Genomic DNA, 22,167 nt, shown 5'->3' with positions numbered 1-22,167 from the left:
AACAATGTTGATTCTTCCCATCCATGAGCATGGTATGTTCTTCCATTTGTTAATATTCTCTGCTATTTCCTTTCTGAGGATTTCATAGTTTTCTTTATAGAGGTCCTTCACCTCCTTCGTTAGGTATATTCCTAGGTATTTCATTTTCTTTGAGACTATGGTGAAGGGAGTTGTGTCCTTAATTAGCTTCTCATCTTGACTGTTATTGGTGTATACAAAGGCTACTGACTTGTGGACATTGATTTTATATCCTGAAACATTACTGTATTTTTTGATGACTTCTAGGAGTCTTATGGTTGAGTCTTTGGGGTTCTCTAAGTATAAGATCATGTCGTCAGCAAAGAGGGAGAGTTTGACCTCCTCTGCTCCCATTTGGATTCCCTTTATTTCCTTGTCTTGCCTAATTGTATTGGCTAGAACTTCCAGCACTATGTTGAATAGTAAAGGTGACAGAGGACAACCTTGTCTGGTTCCAGTTCTAAGAGGAAAAGCTTTCAGTTTTACTCCATTCAGTAAAATATTGGCTGTGGGTTTGTCATAGATAGCTTCAATCAGTTTTAGAAATGTGCCACCTATGCCTATACTCTTCAGAGTTCTAATTAGAAAAGGATGCTGGATTTTATCAAATGCTTTTTCTGCATCTATTGAGAGGATCATGTGATCTTTATTTTTGCCTCTGTTAATATGGTGGATAACGTTTATAGACTTGCGTATGTTAAACCAGCCTTGCATCCCTGGGATGAAGCCTACTTGATCATGATGAATGACTTTTTTGATGATAAGCTGTAATCTATTGGCTAGGATTTTGTTGAGAATTTTTGCGTCTATGTTCATGAGTGAGATTGGTCTGAAATTCTCCTTTTTGTTTGGGTCTTTTCCTGGTTTTGGTATCAGGGTGATGTTTGCTTCATAGAATGTGTTGGGGAAGATTCCTTCTTCCTCAGTTTTTTGGAATAATTTCTGCAGTACAGGAATAAGCTCTTCCTTGAAGGTTTGATAGAATTCTGGAGTGAAGCCATCTGGACCAGGGCATTTTTTAGTTGGAAGCTTTTTTATTGTTTCTTTGATCTCAGTGCTTGAAATTGGTCTGTTCAGGAGGTCTATTTCTTCCTGGCTAAGTCTAGGGAGAGGGTGTGATTCCAAATATTGATCCATTTCCTTCACATTGTCAAATTTCTGGGCATAGAGTTTCTGGTAGTATTCAGAGATGATCTCTTGTATCTCTGTGGGATCAGTTGTTATTTCCCCTTTATCGTTTCTCATTGAGGTTATTAGAGATTTTACTTTTCTATTTCTAGTTAGTCTGGCCAATGGTTTATCTATTTTATTTATTTTTCCAAAAAACCAACTCCTTGTTTCATTAATTTTCTGAATGATTCTTTTGTTTTCAATTTCATTGATCTCTGATTTGATTTTGGACATTTCTTTTCTTCTACTGAGTTTAGGCTTAGATTGTTCTTCTTTTTCCAATTCCATAAGATCTCTTGTGAGATTGTTGATGTGCTCTCTTTGTGTTTTTCGAATGTAGGCATCTAAAGCGATGAATTTTCCTCTCAAAACTGCTTTTGCAGTATCCCACAGGTTTTGGTAGCTTGTGTCTTCATTGTTGTTATGCTCAAGGAAGTTAATGATTTCCTGTTTTATTTCTTCCTTCACCCATCTGTTATTCAACAGAAGATTGTTTAATTTCCATGCCTTTGGGTGGGGTCGAGCATTTTTGTTAGAGTTGAGTTCCACCTTTAGTGCCTTATGGTCTGAAAAGATACAAGGTAAAATTTCAATTCTTTTGATTCTGTTGATATTTGTTTTGTGTCCCAGGATATGATCAATTTTGGAGAATGTTCCATGTGGTGATGAGAAGAATGTATATTCTTTATCTTTGGGATGGAGTGTTCTATATGCGTCTATCAAGCATAGTTGTTCTAGGGTCTCATTTAAATCTCTTACATCTTTGTTTAATTTCTGTTTAGAGGATCTGTCCAGCTCTGTAAGAGGTGTGTTAAAGTCCCCTGTTATGATGGTATTATCAGATATCATATTGCTCAGACTGAGTAAGGTCTGCTTCAAGAATCTGGGAGCATTTAAATTGGGTGCATAAATATTTAGAATGGAAATGTCTTCTTGTTGTAGTTTTCCCTTGACCAATATAAAGTGACCATCTTTGTCTTTTTTGACTTTAGTTGCTTTAAATCCACATGTATCTGAAAATAAGATTGCAACTCCTCTTTTCTTCTGAATTCATTTGCCTGAAAAATTGTCTTCCAACCCTTGACTCGGAGCTTTAATTTGTCTTTTGAAGCCAGGTGTGTTTCTTGCAGACAGCAAATGGATGGCTTGTGTTTTTTAATCCAGTCAGCCAATCTATGTCTCTTCAGTGGGGAATTCAAGCCATTAACATTTATTGAGATAATTGATAAGTGTGGTAGTATTGTATTCGTCTTATTTGGTGAGAGTCCATTGCTTAGTTTTATCTTTTGCATCAGTGTGGAGGTTAGGTTCTGTCCTTTGATTTCTGAGTTCTTACTTTGCTGCTGATCCATTTTGGTGGTCAGTGTGCAGAACAGGTTGAAGTATTTCCTGTAGAGCTGGTCTTGTTGTGGCGAATTTCCTCAATGTTTGTATATCCGTAAATGATTTGATTTCTCCGTCAATTTTGAAGCTTAGCTTAGCAGGGTACAGAATTCTGGGCTGAAAATTGTTCTGTTTAAGTAGATTAAAGGTAGATGACCATTGTCTTCTTGCTTGGAAAGTTTCATTAGAGAAGTCTGTGGTCACTCTGATGGATTTGCCCCTGTAGGTCAACTGGCGCTTACTCCTGGCAGCTTGCAGAATCTTTTCTTTTGTCTTGACTTTGGACAGGTTCATCACAATGTGTCTTGGAGAAGCTCGGTTGGAGTTGAGGCGACCCGGGGTCCGATATCCCTCTGAAAGCAGTGTGTCAGACTCTTTGGTGATGTTTGGGAAATTTTCTTTTATAATATTCTCTAGTATGGCTTCCATTCCTCTGGGGCATTCTTCTTCCCCTTCTGGGATTCCTATAACTCGTATGTTGGAATGCTTCATAAAGTCCCATAATTCTGACAGTGAACGTTCTGCTTTCTCTCTCTTCTTTTCTGCCTCTTTTACTGTCTGAGTTATCTCAAGAACTTTGTCTTCTACCTCTGAAATTCTTTCTTCTGCATGGTCTAACCTGTTGCTGATACTTTCCATTGTATCTTTAAGTTCCCTAATTGACTGTTTCAGTTCCTTCAGGTCTGCTATATCCTTTTTATATTCTTCATATCATTCATCTCTTATTTGTTTCTGTTTTTGGATTTCCTTTTGGTTATTTTCCACTTTATTAGCAATTTCCTTCATTGTTTCCATCATTTCTTTCATTGTTTTCAACATGTGTATTCGAAATTCCCTTTCTGTCATTCCTAACATTTCTGTATAGGTGGAATCCTCTGCAGTAGCTACCTCATGGTCCCTTGGTGGGGTTGTTCTAGACTGGTTCTTCATGTTGCCTGGAGTTTTCTGCTGATTCTTCCTCATGAGTGATTTCTTTTATCTGTTTCCTTGCCCTAATTTTCCTTTCACTTCCTCTTGCTCTTTAAGTTCTTGTGCCTGTGGACTAAGGGTTACAGGACCAGAAGGGTGAGAAGGTTGAAGAGCAAAAAAAGGGGATGAAAGAAAGGAGGAGCGAGTGATAAGAAAAAAAGAAAGATAGAGAAAGGAGAGGGGGTGGGTATAAGGAATATTGACAAAAAGAAGAGAGGCACAGAAAGAGGGAGACCGGGCAATATAAGTGTACAGTAGGGTACTTTGACACAACCTTAAAAAACCCCACCTTCTGGGGGTGCCCAGTTGCGTGGTTCCCTTGAGGTCAGCAGCTCTTTGCTCACCTGATCAGACACAGTACCCCACCTCCACCAAGTAGAGAGGAAAGACAAAAATGCTATAAATCAAACCAAAAGAAGCAAACAGAAAACTTTACGGGGATAAAATTGGGTGAAAAACCAAATTATATAGGTAGAAACACTAGCAAAAATGAAGTTGAAGTTATTAAAAAAGGCAGCAATGGGAAATTATAATTAAACTAGGAAAATTGAGAAAGTAAAAGGGATAGTTGTGGGCGGGTTTAGACGGATTGAACACACGCGACCACTTGCCGGTTTTCCACTGTTTTAGTCCTCCTCTTGGGGTCCAGAAGTCTCTCGCTGACTCCCTGTATCTTCATAGGAGTGGTGATAGGCAGTTCCCACCAGCCAGAGATGCCTGGAGTCCTATCTCCCCAGACTCACGGTGCCCAGATGCAAGGAAGCTGTTACTCGGCTGCCATCTTGCTCTGCCTCAAGTCTCCATTTTTTTAATCAGTGGCGTAGCTTTTTAAAAGTAGAACAAATATTAGAGCATTAAGCCCAACCACTGTCCATTACAGAACCAGAAATACGGGTCCTGAAGTGAGTGAGGACTTGCTCAAAGTTTTATAGCAATTTAGCTCAGCCGATACTTTCTCATACCCAGATCACTGGGATCTTTGTCCCCTGCTTTCCTTAATTACCCTGTTGCTTTTATTTTCTTATGCCCATTTTTTGATATGGAGGTATTTTGTTTTGATATTGGAATATTGACATATAATAAATTACACAAATAAAATTGTACAATTTGGTAAGTTTGGGTATGTCTGTTCTCACAAAACCATCATCTAGTCAAGCTAATGAAAAAATCCATCACCCTTGAAGTTTTCCTTGTACTGCTGAGTAATCCCTCCCTCCCCCTTCTCTCCTCAGACAACCACTGATCTGCTGACATTCTTTTTCTCACTCTAGATGAGTTTGCATATTCTGGAATATTATATAAACGGAATCGTTCAGTATGTACTCTTGCGTGGCTCCTTTCATTCAGCCTTCTTAACTTGAGATTCATCCATGTTGTAGCTTGTATCAGGAGTTCATTCTTTTTGTAGAGTAGCATTCCCTTGTATGAATGTTCCATAATCTGTTTATTCTTTCATTCACCTGTTGATGGATGTTTTGGCTTTTTTGGGCATTATGGGCTGTTACAGGTGAGCCGCTATAAACCTTCATGTACAAGGCTTTGTATGGTGTTCTGTTTCTCTTGGGTCAATCCTTGGAATGGAATGGCTGGATCACAGGATCAGAATATGTTCAACTTCATAAAAAAACACTTTCATTGAGGTATAATTGATAGGTAATACATTATACATATTTATGTTACACAACTTGGTACGTTTTGACATACATATGCACCTGTAGAAATATCACCACATGAATATCAAGATAGTGAACATATCCATTACCCAGAAATACTTCTTGGTGGTTTCTCTCATTATAGAATGGTTTGTACCTTCTAGAATTTTATAAAATGGAAGAATACAATATGTGCTATTTTATGTTTGGCTTCTGTCGCCTAACATAAATTTCGTTTTTGAGACAGAATCTCACTCTTTCACCCTGGGTAGAGTGTTGTGGTGTCATAGCCCACAGCCACCTGAAACTCTTGGGCTCAAACAATCTTTTTTGCCTCAGCTTCCCAGGTAGCTGGGACTATAGGCATTCACCAAAACACCTGGCTAATTTTTCTATTTTTTGTAGAGATGGAGTCTCACTCTTGCTTAGGCTGGTCTTGGACTCCTGAGCTCAAGCAGTCTACCTGCCTCAGCCTCCCAGAGTGCTACAATTACAAGTGTGAGCCTGCTACTCCTTCAAGTCTTGTCACCTTCTGGTTGATGCTGCTTGGAAGCAGGATCCAAATCTCCTGGGTTCCTGGTTCTCAGATCTCTTTCTTCTCTCTCCCCATTCCCGTTCCTGTTTGGGGATGGGGCACGTACTCCTCCCCTTGCTTTTCCATGAAACCTTATCTCTACTATGGAATCACTTTATCTTACTCTTTTACCTCTTCCATAAGCCTTGTCAACTGTTTGAATTGTTAAAGCTTTTGAAAAAGTGCAGCAGGAAAACCCTGCAGGAAAGCTCTGATATTTTGATACCTTTATGGAGACAATGATAGACAGATGGACCCCTGAGAAATGGAGAACATATGGTGAGAATAGAAGTTAACATCTAAACTGTGTATACAGCCAGGCAAGCTAAGAAATCTGTAATTAAGTCAATAGAGCAACACTTTAATTCAGCTGCAGAAAGGTTTGGCTTTTTGAACTGCTTATTAAAAGTAGTTTATTAATAATAGCCAGTTTTCTGAATGAGGAAACTGGAAATTTTTAATGGGATCATTCACTCCATGCTGATTGATTAGCAGTGGCTACTTGGAGCCCAGTAGGGAGAAGGATTCTGAAGCTCTGACTTGGGTGAACAGGAGACCAATGAGTCACTCGGCAGTGTCTTCCAAGGGTGTGGGAGAGGAGGGTGGCTGCCCATGTGCCAGATAATTGCTTTTCCTGGGTTATTTTATCACAGTCATTCTTGTTAGCAGTATGTGCAGGGGACAGAGAATTTGGCAAGTGGCAAGGAAGCGGGCATTGTGGTAATACTATTTTGACTTTGTGCCACTGAAACAATATTGGCCTCCCATCATTGTTAGACGATCTTAGTGGATTGTCTCTGTTATGGAGTCTGGAAGTCTGAGTTAGGTATTAAAAAAAGTGGCAGAACTGAGGCCTACATCCTGGACTACTGGCGCAGGGTCCATTCTTTTCACTGAGACTGTATCAGGTATCCTTGCAAATGCTTAGTCTTAGAGGTTTTTTTTTTCTCAGTGAAATTTTAGGATTTATGATGGTTCATATCATGACATTACTCATCAAAAGGAGATTTTACTTAGAATTGTTTGAAATATGGGAGCAAAAGACATTACCCATTTCCTGCTACTTAATACTGCCCTTGGTTCTTAGAGGTCCAGCTTCTCTTCTCTCCCCTCCAATCTTCCCTCCCTTCCCTTTTCTCTCTGCACTTCTCTCTTCCTTCTTCTCCTCTTTCTCTCCTTCCCTTCCTCCATCCCTCCCTTCTTTTCTTTCCACTCAGCTAGGAATTTTTTTTTTTTTTTTGTGGTTTTTGCCCGGGGCTGGGTTTGAACTCGCCACCTCCAGCATATGAGGCCAGTGCCCTATCCCTTTGAGCCACAGGTGCTGCCCTCAGCCATGATTTTTGAGCACCCCCTTATATAAAGTGGATTCCATTTTTGCTTAGTTTTACCCTCCCCAGCATCAGGCATATGCTCCTGATGTCATACTGATGTCAGCAACCATTACTGAACACCCCCAAATTAACTTGGTTTCTCTGATTTTGCACAAGTTTCAGTGACTCTCAGATGATAAATTCATGTGCATATCTTGCCATTCCTACATTTTCACTGTTGTATTAGTTACTTAGTGCCTCAGGACAAATTGTCTGGAAATCTAGCAACTTAAAAGAACATGTATTACATCACACTTTCTGTGGGATCAGGAGGTAGGTCCTCTGCTTTGAAGTCTCTCATAAGCTGCACTTAGTGATTTAGGAAGGAATAGCCCTCTCAAGGACCTGCAGAGGAAGGGTCTGCTTCCAAGCTCAGTCCTGTGACTGTTGGCAAGATTCAGTTGCCCACGGGCTGCAGGTTGCCCTCAGTCCTGGCCATGTATCTTTTCCACAGCCCAGCTTACAGCCTGGCAGCCTGTTCCACCACGGCAAGCGAGCAGGAAGAGCCAGAGAGAGGGAAATCACCACCTTCCATAGCTAACCCTGGAGGTGATATCCTACCCTCGTTGCCATATTCCTAACATTGAGTTACCAGGCCTCACCTGCACTCGAGGGGAGGGGATTATAGGATGGTGTGAATACCAGGAGCTAGGGTCATAGGAATGCTCTCTGCCACAGTTGTACTGTTCAATAGGTGACAATGCTTTAAGCAACTCTAAGGCAAATTGGCAGCTGGTCAGCTGGTGAAGGCAGGGTGAAGGGGAGCCTCTACCATGAGGGCCCCTGATGAGCCTCACTTAATCTAACCTTCTCATCCTTCCTGCCATGGGGGTGTTTGTGGCAGACTGTTAGTTTTCCTTTGATAGTCCTTCCGTTTATTCATAGTAAAATAATTTTTACGGTGGCCTAGATAATAAAGATAACTTTCCCCATCTTTTGCTAGAGCTAGGCCACATGCTTGAGTTCTGGCCCACATGATGTCAGAGTTCGGTAACTCCCCTGAAGGGAAAGCCTAGCAGGTGTCCCTTCCTCCTGGCCTTTGTCCTTTCTCCGTCCTTGTAATTGGAGTGTAAATCTCAGATGATTGGGTTGAGACTAGACAGGAAAGCAACAAGGAGCCAGTATTCACGAAGCTGTGATGTGTGAGACCAGCATTTTACTGCCTTCTGGGACTTTGGAGCCACAGACTGTAAATTATTATCTTCTTAAAACTACTGCAGTTTGGGTGCACTGTCACTGCCAGGCAAGCCTAAAGCAGAATTAGGGACCTTGAAGTGGGACGTAACTAAGTGTAACTGAAACTACAATAGCGGGTCTGGGCTTAGTGTTGGCGAATTTGGGCTGCAAAGGGACAGAGAGTAAGTATTTTGGGTTTTGAGGGCCATCGATGGTCTTAGTTCCATCTTTCCTTTTTTAAAATTAAACAATCGTTTACAAATGTAAAAAGCCTTCTTAGCTGAACCCTTTAAAACCTCAAGAGCTAAGCTCAAGGGCTAACAAACATTAAGTAGCTGGATTTGGATGTAGAGGGACAGCCTGGTCAAGTCCATTAGGGGTCAGCAGACGCCCTCAGGCAAATGTTGACATCAGAGCCACTTACCTGTCTGAAATTCTGTTTCCTCATTATTTTTAGTTTGAGTATTTCTTTTGCCTTAAAAAAAAAAAATTATTGGAAAATAATGCACTTAATTACTAAAAATTACATTTATTTTCAAGATGCAGCACACGGAACTTACAAAAAATGTGACTGTAAAGAAGTTATCAAAGCCACATCATAATGATGGATTAAAATTCAGGCATTTACTCAAAAAAAGTGCAAAACTTTAGTTTTCAGAAAAGAAAAAATTAGTCAGAAACTCATGTTGGTAAATTTAAAACTTTATAAAGGCACTTGAAAATGCAATTAAAACCACTTTATTATCTTGGAATTATACAATATTTCACTGTTTCCCATTTCATGTAACTTACAATACCCATTATGTTTATATCTTCCAAACCAATGATTATTTTCCCAATAAGTGAATGGTATAATTTTACTTAATATATTTAGGTAGATTATAGTTAGACTTCTACAAAACATTGTACTCCAGTACAAAAATAAGTGCTTTATGCACATCCTTTAATACTGTTTTTTATCTCTTTTGCTACCTCTTTACATAAATATACATAATAACAAAAGGAAAAGAAGCAAGAAATTGTTTTAACATCTGGAAATTAGACATGCATTTTGCTGATAGCTTGCTTTTCATTAAGAAGGGATAACAAAGTCTGGCTTAGAAAACTAGAAGGAAAGGAATTCTATGAATGAATAGGAATAAAAATGCCAAAAATTATATTAAATATTTAAACCGGTGATAATGATGAACTTATTTAAATAGATTTTCTGCAGTCTGTGAGCCCAGAGATCTCTTAAGAACTGTAATAGAAAATGTAAAGTTTCAAAATAAAATTTACATTTGTAAAAAAGTATCATTTGCTTACTGCAAAAAATATAGATATGTCTAAGGCCTGTTAAATAGGTTTTTAAATTTTATAAACACAAGTACACTTTAGAAAACAGAACTAGTTAATGAGCAAATGTGTTCAAGTAAATCAGAAGCATATCACAAATCGGTGTGTGAATTTGTCAGTTCCATGTTTTAAGGCTCCTCTGTCTCTAACCCTTTTCTTTTCTACTTTCGCATAGTCCTTTGTGTTTCTCTTGGGGAAGATGTCTGAAAACTCATTTTACTTAAGTAACAATAATAGGTCAAGTGTTAAATTCATCTTTGAAAAGACTTACTGTACCAACCTAGTGTTTGGCAATACTAGTGGAAACTTAAGGTTTCAAACGGAGTTGATTTGTTTTTGGGATTCTGACTAAGAGGTAAAATCTGCCAGCTGATACAATTATATTCAGTTTTGAAAAATGCAGAATGGAGCACTGGAATGTACCCCATTGAAGAAAGAAAGAAGAAATATGTGTATTTATATTCACAGCTTCTGGCTTGAGAGTTGGTGTGTAATAAACACAGGCTGATCATATATTCTCTGAAGAACAGGTTTGTGGGTTAATATTGTGGGTTAATAACAATAGAGTTTATATAATTTGTTTAATTCTCAATATGGGTAAAGAGAGTAAAAGAAGAGTAAAAAAGGAAATTATATTAAAAATGAAAATAACCTGTCAGTGTTACTTCCATGTGAAAATAAATCTTCTACATGGAATTATATGGGGATTTTTTGGTGAAAAATAGTGGATGAGCCACCATAGTGGTGGAGTTAGTGGTGGGTTAGTGTTGGGCAAATTGAAACAGAAGAAGGAAAAAAAGGCAAAATGTTTTTTAAGGTGAAGGTTTATCACAGAAATCCTTCCTGGTTTTGGGGCTGAGTAGGCTGATTCAAGGAAGATAGAAACCAGCAAATGCTCTAACATCCTGCTAATGACCTATGGATTTCAACAGGCCGAGCAGATGTTTCCAAATGTTCTTTACTTTTCTTTTTCTTTCCTTTCCTTTTTGTCTCATCCCCTGCCTGATCTGGCCTTGTGGCTGCTAGCTCTGCCAACTGAAGGCGGAACTCAGGACCCACAGCCTAGGGGTAGTGAGAGCAAATCTAGGACCAGAAATGGTAGGGGGACAGCTAGACTGAGAGTCACTTTGGTGAAGGTGAGTCATCTCTCTCCATTCTCTATGCTCCTGCCTAAGTCAGAGCCCTTCTGTTTAATTTTCTATAAGATTGACAAAAAAAATGATAATGAGGCGGCGCCTGTGGCTCAAAGGAGTAGGGCACCGGTCCCATGTACTGGAGGTGGCGGGTTCAAACCCGGCCCCGGCCAAAAAACTGCAAAAAAAAAAAAAAAAAGGTAATGAGAGAAGAGCATTATCTAATCTATTGTCTATACTGTGACACGTTTGAGAGTAAGAGAAATCAATTGCTAACATTTGTGGTGGCATGACGTAAGCCAGCACTGTCCTAGCAAAGCAAGATATTATCGTCACCCTAGAGAGACACTGCTAAACCCTGCGTAGGGCTGACACTCTTTCGTCTCCAAGGAATTCTCATGGGCAGTTTCCTTTCTCTAAGTTGCTGTTTCTTGGCATCTCCCCTTCCCTTAAACTAAGTATTGTATGTATTGTATTTTAATTTTTCTTTTAAAATAGGAGAAAAGTCTGTCAGTGAGAGGTAGATGCAAAAGTGTTCCATTTTATATTTCGGGCACGTTTAAGTGAATGAAGGCTTTGGTCTTCAAATTATTATTTTCCCTTGTAGATTAGATACGAATTCCTTTTCATTATTAAAATTTTCTTTGATCCTTCCTACAAAACTGAGGACAGCTAGGGACACAAAGTTTGAAATAAGTTTATGTGTTCAAGATATATATTGCTAAATCTGTACATTTTACTTTTTGCATAAATGCCTTAAGAAAAAGCTGGCTTTTAAAATGTTGAATGTTTTGGGGGGACAACAGAATATTCTATACCCATTTTTTTATTTAATAAATTATTTTTAAATGTTTTTACTTTATAGGTAAAGAGATAGGATATGGGACCAGAAAAATGTTGTGTTTCTAATTGTTTCACTCTTAGCACAATTTGTTCATTTCTTTTATCATTGGCAAAAATAAATATATAGGCTGATTGATACATTTGACTTTCTATGAATATGTTCTAGTAACAAGGGCATTTTCAAGATGCTACTAGAATGAAGTAAAATTTCAAAATTAAATTTGACAATCAGTTTAACAAAACCTAGTTGACAGTGATTACATATCAGGTGGGAATGCTTGTTGCCTAGTTTCTTTCTGGCTTCTGATAAGTATAAAAATTCATAAGATATGCTATTCATATATTTAAAAATATTTATCACAAAGTTTTCCAATAGTGTTATATTTGAAACTTAGATTTATCTTTAACAGATATATTTACAACATGAAAGTATATGTATAAAATATAAAAAGTGCCAAGTCTCTACGTTAATTTTTAGATACATTTTCACCCTCCTGGGAACTTCTGTATGAATGCAAGGAAAGGATAAATAACAATGACTCTATGTGAATATTGGGCATATTTTTCACTTTTAGTTGTAAGTTATGGAAAGTGTGGGTGGGTGTGGAGTTGCTCAACAATAATAAATTTTATCAAACATTGTAGCTCTGAATTCAAAGAAAGTATTAATTTTCCTTATTGTCCTTCATTCTGTAAATGTCACCCTGTCTATGTAAATTCTTACCAAGGCTCAGTGGTCCAAGACGGAAATGTAAAATAGTTATCTAAAATATAATGAAAATTAATGTAAATTGAAAATGGATGCAATATTTTGCTTATTAAGTGACTGGGAGAATATGCTTTTCTTAAAAAATCTTAAAACAAAAACTAATTTTCTACATAGCTACTATTAATACATAGTTTTTAATATCCATTCTACCTTTTAAAATTATGCTTAGGAAATAGGTTTTCTTTTGCTAAATACTTTTTGAAGTCAATATTTTCTTAACATGAGGTAGCTTTCTAGCAGCATTTTGGGTGCTATTACCCAAACACAGTGTGGTTCGGCGGGATGCTGGGTTGGAGGGTATCCAGGTCATCCTGGAGAACTAGATTTGGTTGAAGGCACTCTTCTAGTTCTATTAATGCAGTGGGAAAGGAAGAAAGCAGTTTGAGAAGGGGCAGCATGTTTACAGGTAAGAAAATAGATACCTAATTTCATTGCTATTCCATTTCCTCCCAAGTTACATTGGGATGATTTTAATCACCAGTCAGCTATTAATTACCAAAATTTAGACACCTATTTCTAATTTACTAGATGTTTCCAAATTATGTTTTAGGTGTTTTGTTATTATCACTTGGTTGGGTCACTAATTTTACTTTTTTCTACGGAGAATTAGAAAGCAGTTAAGTAAGAAATGGCAGAAAAATGGAGAGTGATGCAGAAGGTATGAAGATGTTAAATAGGCACTAATTTTTTAAGTCTAAAAATACAAACATTATACAAAATTAGCCTTCAGTTCTCCACTTGATCTTAAAAAACCTGTTTAATTATTGTAATACTTTGAAACTCCTGGTGGCAGGACCGACCTGCTTTATATTCCTTAACTTGGGGTAAGTAAGAACATACATATGGCATGGTGGACAACTTAACACTTGCTATGAATATATTCTAATGAAATTCAAAGTATTCTCTAGATACTATCACTAAATAAAGTCAAATTTCAGCAAAACCCTCACATCTGTTTCTTTGTATAAATCATTTCTAAGGAGCTAAATGCATGAATAGTTGTGTTTTTACTTGAAAGTAATGAGATGGTGTTCCAGTGGCAATTTTCTTGACATGTGATTTATTGTATATTTGGGTTTCTTTATCTTTTAAACAAGTGGTTAGGACTTATCTGGAATAATTACTTTTCTCACAAGGAGAATACTATATAATTTTTTCATTTTAATCAAATTTAAAATTCCTCTACATCAAACCTATTTTGCGTTGACTATACACATGGAATGCATTTGCTATTTATTTTTCTTAAGGATTTTCAAAATTTTTGCTCTTGGAATTTGGGACATGTTTTTAGGCTGAATAGAATTTGCCAAATGTCCCATGGACATTTGTTAGGTTAGTGTAATTACGTACATTTAAAGTGTAAGAACACTTTTATTCTTACATTTTTAAGAATAGAAGCAGATCCATGGGTGAGTATAAATTTGGAGATAAGAATTGATTTAGGAGAATTTTTATTTTCTGCTATAATTTGAAGCCTATATGAATTTTATTGAAATTTATATTGATTGTGAGATGAACACATATAAAATAAGATTTGGCTATTTGTTTTAACTGAGACAATTCTTTTCTTGCTGTTTTCTATTTAACAAAAGTAAAATAAAAATATTAAGGGATAGATTAGAAATACAAGAAAATAGCAGTTTCCCAAACTTAGGTGCACAATGAAATCACTAGGGATCTTTAAAGTATTCTGAAGCCGAGCCCCTGCTCCAGCACGTTCCCGTGTGAGTGATGTGAGCTGTGATCTTGGCATTAGCGTTTTGAAAAGCTTTCCAGGTGTTTCTCATGTGCGGCCAAGTTTAAGAACTGCTGCCCTACAGAGTATGAGAAGCTAAATGTAAAACAGAAATCAGGGACTTTCAGAGATTCAACTGTAGCTTTGAATCCTTTGATAGCTGATTGTAGGTAAAGGAATGGAAAGGTTATGAGTAATTTTAATTGTGATTGAAATTTACCTGATTTTGATTGGAATCTGGCCTGATTTTGGTTGAAAGAATCCCATTAAAGAGTTGACAAAATTTTTAGTGCCTTAGTGTTTATATTTTTTCCCTTGAGTTCTGTAGAATTTTATAAGTGCCAAGGGATTTTTTAAAATGGAAATTACAGTACGGTCTGTCTTAAACCACTAATGAGACTTGAGTAGCAGTGATAGGTATTTGGTGTTGGACTTTGACTATTTCTGTTCTGAACAAAGCAGTCACTTCCAAGTATGGCAGGGAAGGAGTGCCTGCCCCTACCTCCGTTCTAGGGCCCAGTGGTACCCCTCCTCTCCCATCAGGTGCTCTTGAAGAAGAGGCCCAAGACTCTAGGGGGTTTTGGCTAATAACACCCTTGTTGATTGTCTGAAGAAACAGTTTCTAATCAGCAGTGATGGATGTAAGGTTTTCCTGAGGCAGCTTTAAGACAAAAGGACCCTGATACTTACTGAAAGGAAAAGGAAGGGAAGGTAGAGAATTTCCTGGCTGATTTAATATAAATGGATTAGATAATCCAAAGCTAACCCCAAGTTAATATCACTGTCTCCAAATGCTGGATGGTCATCTGAGTTGCTGCAAAAAAGATTAAAAAAAAAAAAAGCTTCACTTCTCTTTTTGAAATGACTTTTCAGCCAATTTGCTGAATAGGAAAAAGTATAATAAACATTATTTGGTAGATTTGATTTACATTTTTCTGATATTGGAGAAAAACAAAATGAGTTCTGAAATGAAAATAAATCAAATGTGGGCAAGTCAAAATGTTTCAAATGACAAATCACTTCATATTGGAAGGATTATTGGGAAAGGTAGAAGTTCTAGGGAAAAATAGGTGGGCTAATGAGTTGAGCAAATAATGTGGCCTGCATTTGTTTTAACTCTATCTGCTACATATCCTATCCATTTATACGAAGTCTCCAGGGGCTGCAAGTGACAGAAAGATCCTCACCTATGACAAATACTATGGCATTTTCAGACTGCAGTGTGGCTGACCTCACGAATCTTGGCTGGTCTTTCATGAGCACAGGGCTGGGATCCTGCCCCACACAGTGGAAAATGGTGAATGCATTTCAAAGAGCAACCTCCTCCCTTCCTTTTGCCTCTGGGATTTTTGTGTACCACAAAAGTAACTGTGAGCCAGGGGTTAAGACTCTGCAGTATACCAGGCTTTCCTTGGTGGTTACTGACTACCTAGGTCTGTTCAGCCCCAACCCTTGCTGGCTAAAAGATTTCTCTCCACTCTGTCCAGGTTTGTAAACACACTCCCAAGACACTCAGGAACACAGAACAATTTCTGGGGGCAACAGCTCTCCAGATTCCTGTCAAACAAAAGGCTCCTTAACATTTGATTTCATTTTGGAATAACATTCTCACTTCATGATTCTACAATTAGCGTAAGGTGTGGTCTCAGAAAAGGCATGGATAGCTTTAGGAAGGATATTACCAGTGATCATCCTTAGGGGACTGTGTTAGAGGTTTATTTCTTCTTGAAAAGTTTTGTGTGTCTTATTTTTTAATTTTTCAAAAAGGTATCTTCAGAAGGTTCCATATGCATCCCCTCGGGCAGTCACTGCAAAAGTAGGGTAGACCTCATAAGCCGGGTATGGTGTTAGGTCCTGTCCAAGGGTCACTGCTTGTTTGAGCTGGGCTGCAGACACAGGTGCAGCAGCGTTAGGGATGGCGTAACCTGGAGATGAGGCACAGAAAACTTCATGAGAGGAGTTAAGGTCTGTTCTCTTTCTGACTTACTGCCCTCTTTCAGGAATATGAACATTTAACTTGTTGCATCAAGATCAAAGTGAAATGTGTATGTTTTAAAAGGTGCTCTCAGGGGACACTGCAGGGACTCAGTGCTTTGAAATGGCACTTGAAAAGTCCCCCATGTTCCTGAAAGTGGAGTCAACCACCTGTGTCATGAAGCACTTCGTTAGGAATATGGGGAATAAGGTCTAAGAAACAGAACTGAGTTGATTAAAACTTGCAATCTAGAACTTTTTCAGAGGGTGTCACAATTTCTAAATGAGGGTTGGCAGGGCATGGTGTGTGTGTGTGTGTGGGGGGGGCTCTGTAGGTCTGGTTCTGCTGCAACTGCACACCTGCCTAAATATTGAAAACCTTTGCTTTTACCTAAGAAGGCAGTGTGGAGACCGGTAGACCAGCAGAGAAAACACTGTCAAGTCTAAGTGTCCTTCTGCCCAATACCTGAAAAGCAAATGCCTCTCTTGTCCATATTAGATCTAACTGTAATGGAAAAAGCACCTTCTTATCCCCCATCAAGACTGTTTTTGACGCATTCAGAGTCTTTAATGCTGGTTCTCACTTTCAGAGAACCAATGGATTTGAGTGATAGGAAATTCATTAAGTGTGCTTTCACATTAACATAGAGTCTAGAAGAAGAAAACAAAAAAACCACTATCTAAAGAAGTATTTTCCTGTTGTTTTAGACCCAAACCTGAATATTTCTGAGATGATTCAAAAATTATAAAAGACAAAAGAAAAAAGGAGACGTATATTTAAATATACAACGAAACCTGATTTTTTTAAAGCCCATTTGGTTTCTGTGTGGTGGATGTCTGCCTAACCCCAGACACATTGATTTTTTTTTTTTTTTTTCTAGTGGCTTCTCAGGAAGTGGTGGCAGGAAGCTGGTTGTATCATTAAAAAAAAAAAAAATTAATCCACTGCTTGGCTCCTTCCCTTCAGTCAATAATGCTGACTAATGCGCTAGTGAAGTTTGGTACATTTTCCAAGGATATGAGAAATGTGTTAACAATTTTGTGATTTTTGGCGACACTGTTTCTAAAGTAAGTACATAGTATAACTGTGTGTGTATATGTGTTTGAAGCACATACAAATGAAACACATAAATGTGTTTGAGGCACATTTCACCTCTAGGGACTTTGAATTTTCTTTTAAAATCTGGCTAATTTGTTAAGTGCAAGGCTGTTTGTGTTTCCAACAGATTCTTCCCTTGGAGCCTGTTATTCTTTGCTTGACTACATAGCAAAGTTCTAAGAGAGGCTCTCAGATTCTTAGGCATTCCTGAGACAACGCTCATGCCCTAAATATTTTTAATTTAAGATAAAACAGTCTCAGGTAAAAGTGAATCCTTTCCGATATAAAAGCAAACTTGAAAATTCTCCTGACTGTGGCTCGTTATTTTATAGTACAGTAGTGAGGCGTCTTTGCAGTGCAAACTTTGCAAGACAGGGGCTCAGTGTCCTCCGAGAACTAAGAAAACCTGGCATAAGTCCTGAGGGGATGGACATGTAAACGCCCAGTTGTGTGGAAAGGAAGCACCAGGCCCATGGCCCTGCGCTGCCCAGGGAGGACCTCGCCCTCTGCATTGCCAGCTGTTGCTTGGCAAACTCCTAGGGACTCACCACAGAGTGTCTCCATGTTCTTACAGAGCAACAAAGCTGGCATTGAGGTCACAGACTGATGTGTGAAGCCTGGTTAGTTTTAACCTCACTGGCCAGAATGGAGGATATATTCACATTTTTTGAGAAAGTTAAAAAAAAAAAAAAAAAGCGAGCCCCAGGTGTTATGGATGTGAGGAAAAGGGAAGTTCTCACACCTACACATGACCAATATATGAATGAATGAGTTGATAAGAACATCACATTTTTAGGTGTAGTTAGAACTCTCTAAGTTGGCCCTATAGGGCATGTACTGACACAGTGACAGAAGGACAAACTTCTTCAGTAGAAATAAACTTCTATTGCTAAGAAAACATGGGGTCACTCTGACTGCTGAGAAAATATTTCTTAAAGAAGTTTCTTGCCTGGACCCCTTTAATGTCTAAAGGATTAATTTTCGATTATTAGCCTTTGTACATAATCAATGGGGGAAAAGTCTTTTATATGTGACCCTTGAAGGCACTGTTGACCCACAGATAGACTTTAAGCAATCACCATATGCCTTAAACCAAAATTACAGAACAGATAAATTCAGTTCTAATTACTCACATATTGAAAGGATCTGCTTGCCTTTTTCTGTGTATTTCTCAAACACATAATTTTTGATTTAATTTATGAAAAATGTGATCTACACATCACTTTTGAATCAAAATAACAGAAGTAAATTGAAGGTTAGAATTTGGAAGGGTGCTTAGGGACTGATTAAAAGCTAATCAACGCTGGCCAGACTGCTCCATCCTTCTAGGACTTGGGTTCTTTATCTGTACAATGGGTATTCTGATAGAACCTTACTCTTAGAGATGTCGTGAGCATTTCTGAGACGATGCAAAGTTTAATGAGCTTTTAAGTGAGTGCCTAACACACGGTAAGAGCTCAAACACCTGTTATTCATAGTGGCCAACTCCCTTACTAAAAGTAAAAACCACAAACAGAAAGCAGACTGAGAGCAAGTGACACACTCAAGACCAAATGGTGGTAAATTCAGCTTACAGGTGAGCCGAGGCCTGAACCCACTCTGTTGCCCAACTTGATTTTATTGCCTCATCCTTTAATGTGTCATTCCGATAACTTCATTTTGGTCCCCAGATGGTGCTAATCTGATTGATTGTTGGGAAGGCTCACAAACATTTCCGTGAGTACAGGTACCAATAAGGGTTTCCCAAACACTCTCTGGAGGGTGCCATTTCTGGCACAATTTTTCCATACCTGGAAAAGCTGTAGCAGCAGCAGCTGCAGTACCAGCATCCCCTCCATCTGTGGGGACACCCAGCGTCTGCAGGGTGTACTCAGCGGCGTAGGTCTTTGCTTCATCCACGTAGGCGCTTAGCTTCGGAGGTGTGAAGGGGTGGCTGGAAAGCACACATCATCGGTCAGGGCAGGGCATTTTCAAACTTGTGCTACTGAGGCAGGTGAAAACGTCAGGCACTCACGGTCAGCTTTGTAAGATGACTGGATGATGGCACTGTGTGTGGGTACTTTTCATTCTCTTTGCTATTAAAGATTCTAGACTTAGGATGCGCATAGGAATATTTGTGAATGGAGCTCGAACATCCGTGGTGGATGACATTCTTGGGGCATAATTACAACTCACTACGTGGCGTTTCTGAAGTACACATGAGACACAGTGATTTCTAAAATATATAGAAATGCAAGCTTGAGGTAAAATTCGGAAGGTGATAACCACTAACAGGTCATATCGTTGGTCCAAAATTGAAATGATGGGGCATGGGGGCGGAGGGGCAATGTATAAAAATGGCAGTTTCATACAGTCAAGCTAAATCAGTAGCACAGATGGAAGGATGGCCTGTAATTTTCATTTCTATGACCTTTTACAGTTTCAACTATTTTCTATTGGTTGATGATTCTACATAGTCTTCATTGTCTGTCTATGGGGGGCTTTTAGATGCTAGTGTCATAACTGGCACGCCCCAGCTACACATCTCAATGTTAGCATTGAATGACAAATGAGTTGGTGGTAGACACGCATACTCATGTTGGTTAGACAGTAACTATGTGCCCATGATGTATGAGCCTATCTTACTCTAAAACGAAAATGACAGGGAATTTGGAGAAGTTACACACATGGCAGGATTCTGGCCGGCCAGCGCAGGAATGGTGATCTTGTATAAGAATAGCTGTCTTTGATCTTGCCCAATGGCAGAGTGTAGCTGGTATACGGGCTGTCCCCAGTTGTTTTTCTGACAAATTTCTTCTAATATCTGCAAGAGTTTAAAAAAAGAAAAAGTATATCCCCTTAAATGTCACAGTGTCATTATTTCTCCAGTTTTCAGATTTTTAAACTAATTCTCAGAGTTTAAGCTAATAGGAAAGGATATAAAATGTCACATAGTTTAATGACTCATAAAATTTAAGATGAACTCCATATGAACTCCATTTAAAATGTTCCGTGTAATACTTCATAAAAATCATTTTCACACCATTTACTCTAATATGTTTTTAGTTTAGCCCGTTAGCTATACCTTTTTACCAAGAGCTTAATTTTGTGATTTGGTCGGTATGTTTATTCTATTTTTTAGAAGCTGATGCCAATGCTCCCATACTGGATAGATTTACTCATTATTATACTCAATATTGTAGTTTATAATGGTGGTTGAAGATAATCTAAGAATATAGTCTTATTTCATATCATTTGTTTTAGCATTTTAACCTCACATTTTCATAAAAATAGAGTTAGAAGCATTTAATGGATTAATATTTTTTGATGAGCATTCACAGATGACAATTACAACTTTTAAAGAATTTGTTCGGTAAGACACCACTTCAGGTATTTTTATGACAGACATGATTTTTTTCCTTCTGTAATTACTTAAAAACTAAATCTTTTCTAAGAACTCCTAGCTTCTTCCTTTCACAGCCATTTTTAGTGGTCCAGAGGTCCTTCCTTTAGTCAGCAGGTTCAGTAAACTGTGCAAACAGGGCATAAGCCTGAGATCCCTGAGACTGAACAATGCCCCAGGATGTGTCCCTGGCATTTCTTATCTCATCTATTCTGACACTAATCCAGCTGCAAAACCATGACGTTTTCCAGTTTATAAATTTGTAGATTTGCTCTTATTTTCTCTAAAAAATTTTTCTTTTTAACACTCTTCTAGCATCTCTTATTATCACCCACAAAGCATTCTCTAATGTTCTGGGACAGTAATAAAGTAGCTTCTGCTGGCAGATACTGTGCCAGGTGAAGGCACGCCCACGCTGAAGGCACGCCCACGCTGAAGGCACGCCCACGCCGAAAGCACACCCACTCTGAAGGCACGCCCACTCCAACTGCTGACCCTGGGGGCGGCGCCTGTGCCTCTGCAGTGCTGCTGGAAATTGATAGCTCTGTTACAGAGTTGCTTAGGCTCCGTCTATGATGGTTGGGGGTGACACGTTCTTCCATTTCTAGGCTATACTTGTAAAAATTCACAGACGAATGAAAGAGCTTACATTAGTTGATAGAGATCATTACTAACATATCCATAGAAACCTGACCAATTTCTAACCTGAGTTTAATGTAAAAAGAAGAGATCTCTTCTCAGGGTATAGCAGCTTTCAGAACTATTATACAGAATTCGTGATTGTTATATTTTTTATTTTCTTAAAAGTTTCTAGGTATTTTAGGACTTTAATTAGGTTCTTTATTTGGGGTTTTAACCCAAGAGAGACTAGATGACCAGCTTTTATATTTTCTGGGCAAGCTCCATCAGATCACTTACCAGATTTCATTATAATTTCTGTTTATGTGTCAGATTCCCCACTGATTACTAGGTAATTTTTGGTGGTAAGGATTTTATTGTATTCCCTTCTGCATCTCCAGCATCTAGCACAAGGTACGTAAAAGCAGCCCAATAAGTGCTTTCTGAACAAACAAGTGATTGTTGTTTTGCACTCTGATAGGCATTCTCTTTTAATTTTTTAAAATTATTTTGTTTACCAATGGTACAAAAACCTTTTGTGCTCTTTTAATAGCATTCTCCCTCTTTTTGAAAATTTCCTGGGTAGGGTGAATAAAAACCTTAGTCAGGTGTCCTAAAAACTTTTTTTTTTCTCTCATCAAGGTTTTATTTTTTTTTCTTCATTTTTTTTTTTTTTTATTGTTGGAGATTCATTGAGGGTACAATAAGCCAGGTTACACTGATTGCGTCCTCAAACTTTTTAAACAGGGGGCCAGTTCACTGTCCCTCAGACCGTTGGAGAGCTGGACTATAGTTTAAAGAAAACAACTATGAACAAATTCCTATGCACACTGCACATATCTTATTTTGAAGTAAAAAAACAAAACAGGAACAAATACAATCACACCGCCTCATGTGGCCCGTGGGCCGCAGTTTGAGGACCCCTGTCTTAGATGAACAAATTTGTGTGTATGGCAAAGTCATTAAT

At 38.3% G+C, this 22,167-nt stretch overlaps 1 protein-coding gene across 5 annotated transcripts in view; it reads right to left on the bottom strand.

Moving 5' to 3' along the window:
• Positions 1-10,601: 10,601 nt before the first annotated feature.
• The window catches only part of A1CF (APOBEC1 complementation factor), an 86,201-nt gene continuing 74,635 nt past the window's right edge, over positions 10,602-22,167 (bottom strand). For 3 of the 5 annotated variants that reach the window (XM_053583843.1, XM_053583845.1, XM_053583847.1), the window contains 3 exons: positions 19,867-20,003; positions 18,991-19,133; positions 10,602-16,073 (listed from right to left, as the gene is read on the bottom strand). In XM_053583843.1, coding sequence (XP_053439818.1) covers positions 15,901-16,073; positions 18,991-19,133; positions 19,867-20,003 — 453 coding nt within the window. In that variant the 3' untranslated portion in view covers positions 10,602-15,900. The remainder of the gene's footprint in view (positions 16,074-18,990; positions 19,134-19,866; positions 20,004-22,167) is intronic. The other 2 variants (XM_053583844.1, XM_053583846.1) reach the window with 1 other exon arrangement.

This window comes from Nycticebus coucang, chromosome 3, assembly GCF_027406575.1.
Source record: "Nycticebus coucang isolate mNycCou1 chromosome 3, mNycCou1.pri, whole genome shotgun sequence".
Taxonomy (NCBI): domain Eukaryota; kingdom Metazoa; phylum Chordata; class Mammalia; order Primates; family Lorisidae; genus Nycticebus; species Nycticebus coucang.
The sequence above is the reverse complement of the archived record's forward strand: the minus strand, read 5'-3'. Positions and strand labels throughout refer to the sequence as shown.